General features: G+C 39.8%; 1 protein-coding gene and 2 non-coding genes across 5 annotated transcripts; all 3 read right to left on the reverse strand.

Moving 5' to 3' along the window:
* Positions 1–473: 473 nt before the first annotated feature.
* Positions 474–9,818, reverse strand: stimate (STIM activating enhance). 3 transcript variants are annotated; one of them, XM_008409593.2, is made up of 9 exons: positions 9,656–9,818; positions 8,927–9,319; positions 7,373–7,421; positions 7,204–7,299; positions 6,975–7,096; positions 6,621–6,733; positions 6,173–6,250; positions 5,942–6,085; positions 474–2,391 (listed from the first exon to the last, which is right to left on the reverse strand). In XM_008409593.2, exons 2-9 carry the CDS (start codon positions 9,111–9,113, stop codon positions 2,278–2,280), a joined length of 903 nt encoding a protein of 300 aa, XP_008407815.1. In that variant the 5' UTR covers positions 9,114–9,319; positions 9,656–9,818; the 3' UTR covers positions 474–2,277. The 3 variants fall into 3 exon arrangements, with proteins under 3 accessions (XP_008407815.1, XP_017160514.1, XP_008407814.1); XM_017305025.1 differs by having other exon boundaries at positions 8,927–9,323; XM_008409592.1 differs by lacking the exon at positions 9,656–9,818 and adding an exon at positions 9,483–9,648 and having other exon boundaries at positions 8,927–9,323.
* trnar-acg (transfer RNA arginine (anticodon ACG)) lies at positions 5,021–5,093 on the reverse strand. The gene has a single exon. It is a non-coding gene; the product is annotated as a tRNA-Arg (tRNA).
* Positions 5,437–5,509, reverse strand: trnar-acg (transfer RNA arginine (anticodon ACG)). The gene has a single exon. It is a non-coding gene; the product is annotated as a tRNA-Arg (tRNA).
* Positions 9,819–10,170: the final 352 nt, after the last annotated feature.

Consider the following 10,170-nt stretch of genomic DNA (forward strand, 5'->3'; position numbering starts at 1 on the left):
AGTGAAATCCAATATGGAAGCACCAGATATATTTAGTGTTATAGTTAGTAGAGACTCCCAGCCCCTATCAACACTCTATAGTTAGCTGTAATGCATCCTTTTTATTCCCATTTAGTCTCTTTAAGTTACAAATAACCATGTTTATCTCAGCTGTATATTTAATATTTGGAAAAGGCTGGGGAGATGCAAGTAATAACTTCATCACATTTTACAACGTCAGGAATAGATATCAAAGTGCTTTTTGGTTATTAAACATAAAAACCTTATGGCAATAATATAAAATAAAAAAGACCAATATCTTAAAGTAGAGGAATAACTAAATTCACTGCCTTTATTTTCTTTATGATAAATCACTTGTTCTTTAATTGTCTAATGATTTAAGCATTGAAAATATCATGGGAGTTCTTTGTCCTTCAAATTAGTCTCTTCATGCCATCGTGCCAAAGTAAATTAATGAAAACATGACAAGCAAAGAAGTCTTCACAGTTTATGTAACTTAGTTTACCGTTAATGAGAACCAGAGGTCATTTCATCGCACGCTTGAAGTTGCAGGTATATTTGAATATATACACCACCGTCCACACACACACATGCGCACGCAAGCAAGCACACACACACACACCTTTCTCTCAGCTGTCTGGGCCACACATCATTTACAGTTTAGAGGTCAGAGTAAGTCACATTCTGAACATCAGAGCTCGCCAGGTGTTGCTTCATGCTTGAAGATCTGAAGCTCCGTTTGCAGGCAAAAAAAATACATAAAAAGTACTAACAGGTGCAGGTCACTTTGCCTCCTTCGTCATTTCGTACTTGTGCAGTTTTGTACCCCCCCCCAAAAAAAGTTGCCATTAATTCGCACACGAAATACAAACGCTTTGTGTCTGCTTTTGCAACAGATGATTTTAAGTAATTTTCTGCTTTATATATTTAGTCCAATATGAGAAAGTATGGTTACACAACTTTGATACATATGTAACGCCAGGAGGTTGCTCTTAGTTCAAAGTTTCTACATGTTTTGCAAGAGAAAAACGCAGGCTCAAATTTGCCCGTCAATTTGCCCAAACAAAGATCAGAATAAACATCATCAAAAGAATAGAGGACCTCAAACCGTCTTAACAAACTCCACATCTTTAAAAATACCTGACAACGACAAAACAAACACACACAAAAAAATCCTACTTGATGCACCAACCGCATAAGTACATGGGTGTAATAGGTTTTGGAAGGGACAAAGGGGCAAGGAGCGGGTCAGAAACCCGACTACGAATTGGTAAAGGAGGGAACTGACCTGCAGTCCATACAAACTCCACACAACAAAGGACAAAACAAAGACAAGGAAAAAGAAAAAAAGAAGCTATGAACATGTGCAAAAAAACCAGCTCCTCTATAAAGTCTCTCTGCAGGAATGAAAAACACTTTGGAGGCAAGCAGAGTCATCTTTTTGGCCCAAGAAAATGCAAATTGAAAAATTAAACCAAAAGACAAACCAACAAACAAAAATTCATAAACACAAAGGAACAAAACTCACAACAAACCCAAACAAATGAGTGCTTCATGAAATGTCTGACAGACTGAGTCGACACTAGAAAGCTCTTCACAGTTGTTTGTTAGACTCCCGTGAATTAACAAACTCCCTTTGACAAAAGTAAGATCACACAGAAGGTGTACAGTGATTAAGTTTGTTACTGTGCTGGAAGGGAGAAAGAATGTCCACACCTTCCCTCACAAGTATGGTTTATACTCTGCAGACCATGATGGTACTAATACACGAAAGGCCGAAGCTGAAGTGAAGGTCGCATCAGAGCTTCAAATATGTAAGGAACACGTTAAGGAAGGAAATGTAAATGATATCACAGATTGGTTAGTTTGCATATCTGTTTCTCGAGGCCACCAACTGAAATGATCCGAGACGCACGAGTCCAGTCAGGAAATTAGTGTCATTTGTCTCCCATTACGCAAATATTAGCACTTTGTTCTGGAACGGTTTCTTTTTCTGATCCATCTACAAACAACAGTTCTCTCAAAGTGCAAAGTCGACATGCAGCAATTATCCAAAGGTACACCTGCGAGAAAAAAAAAAAAAAGTGTGTTTCGGCATCCCAAGTCAGAAACATTTATCTTTTTTGCGTACCAATCCTCTGGGAACGATCAGGGAAGGAAACTCTAAGTACAGTGTCGTCTTTGAAGAGAACCAAAAGCTGTTGTGGTTAGAGGAGGTACAGAAATGTAGGCGGACTTAAAGAGAACAGCTTTTAGACATAAAGGTGGCCGAGCTCATCAAACGGGAATCCCCATTCGAAGCTTTTTCTTTTTCACCGTCTTCAGACCGGTGAGTCGACGGACGTCGTCTTCATCCGACTCGTCCATCTCATCGTCTGCCGAGAACAGGATCTGTGGAACATCAAGAAAAGGTAGGTTAAAAAAGTTTTAAGACAATTCCAAATCTGAATATACCGGACTGGGTTTCTAGTGGTTTCTTGTGGCAACACCAAACACGAACTTAAACGCGTCAAAAACGACGCTTCAAGTCCGACGTGTGTGCACTTTGAATGCACACGCTGATGGTACGTTCACACCAAATGCATTTTGAGCATCAGTCGCGTCTGGTTTACATTCAAAGTATGTGGAGGTGTGTCAGAATCGCTCCAGCTGTTGTTTTCCGTTGCCAACCTATTTTCCAGCTCAAAATGCTCCAAACGGTTCGAATCGCAATGTGCCCTCGATGCGCCTCCACATAGACTTTGAATGTAAACCAGTTGCACCTGATTCTCAAAACGCGTTTGGTGTGAACGCACCATTAGAAAGTTAAAGATTTAACCAGTCAACCAGTGCAGATGAGATTCTAAGCAGTTTTTCACAAAGCTAACAAGAATCATTGCAACCTGTGGCTCTGGAGCTGCATTCAGTTCCTTAGAATGTGGCTTTTAATAATTTTGTCCAAAGATTTTAAAGAATCAAGTAATACTTAAAAATGTGAAGGTAAATAATGATAATAATAATAATAATTAAAAAAAGACTAGCTTCGGCAGTTTTTCTAGGCATTTCCATGCAATATATAAGTAACAGTTTCACAAGTAACGATGCTAGTGGTGTTTTGTTTTTGTTAATGGGTTGCAAACTACATACTTTTTTGGTATGGTTTATGCAAAAAATATGCATTAAACCTAAAAAACAAAGCTTTACTGTATAATTAGGATTTTTAAAATAAAGAACAAAAATGTTATTTTCGCTCATTTTGACTTATGAAGGTTTTAAAGCTATAAAAACATTTTGTTTGTCTGGATTCAAGGCAAAAAATGTCTCATAGGGATAGAGAGGTTGCTGACCCCAGGTCTAGCCTTTGGACATGACATGCATAGGTCAAAAGTTCACTGGTCATAAATTTCAGCAAGCTGAGAGGGGCTGACATCCAATTTTAAATCACAAAAAAAGAACACAGAAAAACTAAGAACAAAAGCAGCAAAGATAAAAAATAAATAACACTGCTGCTAGCTAGTTGTTTTTGTTATCTGGTTTCAATATATATATATGTGAGAGAGACAAAGAGGGACAGAGAGAGAGACAGAGAAAGAGAGACAGAGAACAAATTCATCATATCTGATAAATTTGTTCCAACAACAGAAACAAGATATGTGTAAAAGAGTTGGATTTTATTTCTTCAGACAGCCCCCAAGTGGCAGAGTCTGTAAAAGGCATTCAGAAAGAACATGATGCAACCTCACCCAAACACATTTGCTAGAGGCTAAATAACCGTAGTTTACTATCAGGACAGAAAAAACTACCAATGTCTTCAACGTCTTCTACACAAGGGACAGTGTAGGCTGTACTTCTTGAGGAAGTCTGTTGTTGAGATCGTCATCTCTTCTGCAGTCGTCTGTTGGGGCAGCAGCATCAGAACCAGGGATCTAAAAAGGCTCGACAACCTGATACAGAAGTGCTGGTTCTGTTCTGGAGATGGCTCTGGTGATTAAAATTACTTTTTTTGATTTTATGAAAAAAATCTAGAAAATTGTGAACAATCCTGAGCATCCTATTCTTGAGACGGTCATAGAAAAACAGTGTCTTCACTCAGGGGCCTCTTCAAATTCGCTGTAATACAGACTGATACAGGAGATCCTTCCTGCCTATAACCATCACTGTCTACAACAACTCTTAAGAGCCTTGAATAATATGAGTAATAAGAGCATTTAATTTCCCTTTGACATCATTAAAGTGTGTACATTTTTTGACATAAAACAGTGGTGATGCCAAAAATGTAAAAAACTGATTTGAGTTCAGAGATCCCACATCAAACCTCAGTGCTGACTTCCACTACACTCACTGTCCCTGGTAATCCACAGGTTTGGATTTTGAGCCCTCATCCCCGAGTTTAATTATTAATCAAGGAAATGTCATTATGTTTTCATCTCATAAGCCTTATAACAAATAAAAAATATGCACAACCCAATAACATTCCTAATACTGACTAATCCCGTAATACTCGACTACTAAATCTTTTTTTTTTTCAAATGCCTAAATATACATTTAGTAAATTTTTTAGAATGATCCTACTCAGTTGCACAGTCCTTCGGCTGCATACAGCTGACCAAACATGCTGGAGCTCTGCTTTGGTTGCCAGGTAACGGGGTTAGGATTTCTATGTGAGGGGAAAGGCTTGCCTGGGGTTGCTAGGTAACAGCGCAGGCCCCACAAATGTGACTAAAACAATCAGGAGATTTTTGAAACTACTCATTTTTCCAGACACCAAAAAACATTAACTTGTTGCCAAGAAACAGCTGGGTGTTTTATTTTAAACACTTGGGCAGCTTTTAGAAGTAGTTAACACCCAAATGAAAGCCACTGCTGCTGAATTTCCCCACATTTGGAAAATATAGAACATTTCTATTCCTTATCATACTATAAAGAGTTACTTGAACACAGTACAATATTAAAGAGCCATCTTTTTCTTTTAGATGTTCATATTCAGAAGCACATGGTGCTACAATTCACCTGAATAACATGGTGGAAAAAGGAAAAGAATCGAGCCAGCCAGGAGTCGAACCTAGAATCTTCTGATCCGTAGTCAGACGCGTTATCCATTGCGCCACTGGCCCATTGAGAACAACTGAACCCCCACCCAATCTAAAACAAAACACTAGTTAAGAATGGCTTTCTGAAGGTGAGTAATAGATCCCTAAATCAATCACTGAGTGTATAGCATCTCGCTCTTTCTTTTAGCACAGTTGAGGGCTGCATGTAGTTCACTGCATACAGAAACAAAGGAAATTTCAAATATTCAAGTATTTGAAATTTCTGTTCAAATACCACAGCACAATGATAAAAAATAATTTGGCCTTACAATCTCTATATTTTAATACAACGTTTATAAGGCAAAGATATTTTACATACGTACAGATTAAGGCTCAAATTACTAAAAATAGCAACCAGGAAAAGAGTCGAGCCAGCCAGGAGTCGAACCTAGAATCTTCTGATCCGTAGTCAGACGCGTTATCCATTGCGCCACTGGCCCTCACAATACAGACAAAGCACAGCCCATGACCCACCCCCCACATTTGCACTCAAAGTCTTGCTCCGAGGGCAGCAGCAGCACAGAGGCAAGGAAGTGAAAAACCCCCACAAAGCTGGCTTTTGTTTGTGCTGCTTCAGGCAAGTGCTACTTTGTAAACTGAAACTGTTTTATAATAAAGTGAAAAAGGAGAGGAATTACTCTTTTTAAGAAAACAAATCACACATAAAATCTGAAGTTCTTACAAGGCATGATCCAAACTCCAGACATTATAGCACAGCTAGCCATAAAGACTTTTCTATAATCTGCAGGGACTGAACAAAAATAGTCAGGAAACCCTAAAACCTGAATGGTTTGAAGGGTTCTTGTAAGTTGGAAAAGGAGAGGTACTTTTGTTTTTAAGAGGTTGGTTATAACTTCCCATTTCAGTCTTACCTCTGATTCTGAGTCATCGTGAGAAAGCGCTCGTCTGTAGCGAACTTTGCTGTTCCCACGCAAGTCCTCTTCCCTCTCCTCTAGCTTTGCTTTTGTCCTGTGCTTCTTCATTAGGAAATTATCAACCACCCAAAACATGAGGGCCTAAACCAAACAATGCACCCAACAACAAAGTGTTACCTGCATGAACCGACTGAGGTTGTGTGACTTTACAAGCGTCATTGGACTTACATTGACGAAGAATGGAACGATGAGCATGACAATGGCCAGCTCCAGGTCAGGATTCTTTATGGGATTAAGGAGAGCCAGCTGGGACAAAAGCACAGTAAAACACACGGTCATAATGCTGCATAGAACCACCTCGCTGCGTCTCCATTATGGTTTATGTCAAACTGTTAACAGGGTTATCTTTCCCTTTAAACAGGCCAAATATGCCAGAAATAAAATACTATTAAGTGATTTCTGAAGACAATTGTTTGCAACTATTTAGAGGAATCAAACTCAAAAGAATGTTGAACCCCTTACATCATTTTCTTATTAATACACAATAATCCACTGCCTTGTGTTGGTTTATCACAAAAATCACAATGAAAAAATTAAGTTTGTTGTTGTCTTGTAAAAACATTACCCTAACATGTAGGAATAGGTGTGGAAAAAATAAAAAGGTAATTTTTTTTACCTTCTTCCACTGGGGAATAAGTAGGAACAACATCATGAGAATTTTCTCGACCATCACGATGAGAATGTAGAGGATGCATTGGCCCAACCATGCGGTGCACTGCACTGGCTCTCCTACACAGACAGGAATGCAAACCATAACAAAATTAAAAGATTTTAAAAAAGGAATTTTATTCATATTTAGTAAAAAAAATAACGTGCAGCAAGCCAGTGTTTACTTTCTGATGCATAAACTCTTTGGAAAGTTAAATTTAGTTTGAGAACGCAAGCGCCTACTGCCCTCTAGTGGACGTAAGAGGCATAGAACGCGCCTTCTACTCTTAACAGACTGATAAAACACACACATTGGCCTCACCATATTCACCAAAACGCAGAGAATCCCACTGCCTCCATTCAACAACAGCACTGACAGCCTTCACGCCTGCATATATGAGCAACATGCCCAGAGAGGCATCCAACAAGAAATTAATGAGGTATCTGGAAAAGAAGACAAAGGGAAAACATATTAAAAACCTTGCAGTTAGAGGAGTAAAAATTATAAATCTTAAAATTCTTTGGAGATGCGTTGCCAGAAAAATACCCACAGCGAGCAGGGATCCTCCTCCGTAAGGTCTGACAAATACACGTTAGCAAAGTGGATGAAGAGCATCCCAATTGCTTGCTTTGAGGTGTCCAGGAACCTGAATAAAGATGGCCGAGTTAGTTCCAGGGTTCGCAAAAAAACATTAGCGTTAATCAGCTCACTTGACTTACCAAATCTTCCAGGGTCTCCTTTCATGTTTGGGCTCCCTGAAGCGTTTTACTGTAAAGAACAGAGCGCCACACAGATAGTGGTTATTTTTAAGGATTTTTTTTTTTTAATCAACTATTTTCAGCTTTTATGCTTTGTGAACTGAAAGGGAGAAATATGTGTCTATCAGGTCAAAAAAAAAAGGGAACAGACTGGTTCCTGAAATCTTTAAAAAAGCATAAGCAAACCAAAAACACTTGTATAAATCCCTATGATAGTCTATAGTAGAATAAACAGCAGCTGATTATGGAGAGACAAAACAAGATTATAATGTTTTAAAGCAAATGAGGAGGGGAGTTGTGCAAACAGGCTTGCTACCAATAGCAACGAGACATCCAACACAAGTCAAGCTCCTCCCTCTCTTCACAATAGCCACTTGTTTTGCAGAACTGTTTTGTTTGTCTCTGAGGACAAATAGTAAAAAAAAAGAAAAAGAAAAAAAAAAGTTGTAAATCCCAAACTGAATACAAAGTAGCAATCTCACAAAAGGTTTTGAAAATCTATAACCAGGGCTTAATGGTGTATTTTTAGTGTGAAGAAACTGCAAAGATGACCTCAATTTGTGATGCCAACAGTGACTTCAGACCAAACACACCCTGCAATGTGCAGCCGGATGTGTTGTGAACGCAAGCAGAAGTCTAGACTTCTCCTTCTGCCCAAATCACCTACCTCATGCACAAAACTGAAAAAAAAAAAAACAACAACAAAAAACAGCTCAGTTCTTTTTTTTTTTACTTAACAGATTGTATTTCTTCCAGTGTCAAGTTTAAGAATTTATGCTAACTCATCAGAATACAAAGAGTTGAAAACAGCATCTGTGTTCTCCAGATGTAACGTCTCTTCATTTCACAAAGAGAGTTTTTAGTGATGAGTTTCTGAAATAACCAATAATATATTTCAGAACAAATCTGGTACAAAAAAAGCTAGCAGAGGAACTGTAATGTATATTGTGGCTAGTATCGCACTGTTAAGTTATTGTAATTCCAGTTGATATAACTTTATCTTAATGTGGCATTTTCCTTCTACTTTACAATTATGCACTACTTATAGTTGGTGAACCACATAACATCCTAGTGAAATGCATAAAAATTCAAGGTCAAGTGACAAAATCTAGGAGGGGGGAAGGTGCATATATCTTGTAAGTCACTATTTAATCAAGACAAATAACTCCTTTCCTCAAGTCATGTAACAAGAATGGTCTGGAGCAAAGTGCCGAGATTTAGCCAGCTTCAACTTTTCTTGGCTTGCTCAGCATATTTGTAGTAAAATATGCCTCGATAAATGAAGAAAATTGGCGTCTACACAGAAACCATGAGCGAGGTGAGGTGTTACAGTGAAGTGGGGATGCTTTGATTTCGTTTGAGACTCTCCTTTGGGGAGCCCGTGTTCATACTGCCTGCCAGCTGAGATCAATACAGCATTGGGTTAATCCAGTGGTGCGATTGGATAAAGGCGGCTTCCTCCAGCAGCCCGGTGTCGGATATCCGACACGCAGCAGCCTCTTGGATGATACTCACACATGAGCGTGCTGAAAGCCATCACGGCCAGGAGGCCCTGCAGGAAGATCCCGAAGGAGTCCATCAGGTCGCCGTTCTCGCAGTGCCGAGTTTTCTCCCCCGGGGCCGGGCTGGAGGACGCGTTGGCCGCAGAGACCGCGCCTCCCGGACCCGCTGCCAGCGTGTTTCCTCCGCTCACAGCAGCCATTGCAGCAGAGTTATCCGGTCCGCTCTACTCAATGAATTGACTCTCCCTACCGGGAGCCAGGTCTCTGCCCGGTAACTGTCAGCTGGCGGGTATGTCAAGCTGGGCAGTCCTCGCTGAAAGACGGTCGCATCCTCTTCGAAGCCTTGCACTCATTCTCCTGCTCCGTACCGCCCGGCCATAGCTGCTCGGTCATTCGAGAGGTGAAGCTGTCTGAACAAGAAGTTGCAACATTAGAAAGCCATAACAGATGCTTCGGGAGGACTGTGCAGGACACAACATGTTTGTTTCCTCAACCTGCGTCGAAACGGACACTGGTGGCTAAATGTGTGCCATGTAGCTAATAAAACCCGGAGTTATAGCCCCTCTAACCTGAGTCACGTCGTAGGTCAGACAGCACTAAGTGGGGGAAAAAAAGAAAAAATTCCCGTTCGGAGTCAAAGGCGGTCCCGCTACTGCTATTAGCACTTACAGCGCTAGCGTCTATCCACACTATCATTTAAATTGAGCTAATGCTAAGCTAGCGAAGTTGAACTTTCTCTTACTTCAAACGCGGAACTTGTCATGGCGCTCAGAGAAGTCCGTGAAAAAGAGACTTTTATAAATGGAAAATAATGGCTCGGACACATCCAGCTGCTTCCCTGCCCAGCAGCGTCCGCTCCTGTTGACAGGCGGTGTCACGTGACCTGAGCCACACGAGCTGCATGCTGGGAAATGTGCCACAGAGTATGGCTGTGGGTCATTTGTGTTGGCAACTGCAGTAGAGCTTGAAGTGAGATGGCCACAGTTCAGTAAATAGTGAAATAAATAATTGTACATGTGAGATGACTAAAATAGACACGAACTTCTTGGACGACCAAATAAATAAAAGTTCATTAAAAAAAAAAAAAAACTTTATATATATATATATATTTTCTCATTTTTGATGCGCACAACAGTAAAGATGCAACAGTAAAGATGCTTCAAATAATCAAAACATACACATGATATACATACATCATATTATAAATGCTTTTAACGTGTATGAAATATTAATTTCCACTTTTCATTAATTATAGAT

The sequence above is a fragment of the Poecilia reticulata genome, linkage group LG5, assembly GCF_000633615.1.
Source record: "Poecilia reticulata strain Guanapo linkage group LG5, Guppy_female_1.0+MT, whole genome shotgun sequence".
NCBI classification, from domain to species: Eukaryota; Metazoa; Chordata; class Actinopteri; order Cyprinodontiformes; family Poeciliidae; genus Poecilia; species Poecilia reticulata.

Excerpts from the sequence above, each read along its gene's own strand:
- stimate (XM_008409593.2), bottom strand. The coding sequence starts at position 9,113 with ATGGCTGCTGTGAGCGGAGGAAACACGCTGGCAGCGGGTCCGGGAGGC. Across the intron at positions 7,300-7,372 it reads AGGAGACCCTGGAAGATTTG|GTTCCTGGACACCTCAAAGC; the intron begins GTAAGTCAAGTG and ends ATCTTTATTCAG. Across the intron at positions 6,251-6,620 it reads TTATTCCCCAGTGGAAGAAG|CTGGCTCTCCTTAATCCCAT; the intron begins GTAAAAAAAATT and ends CTTTTGTCCCAG.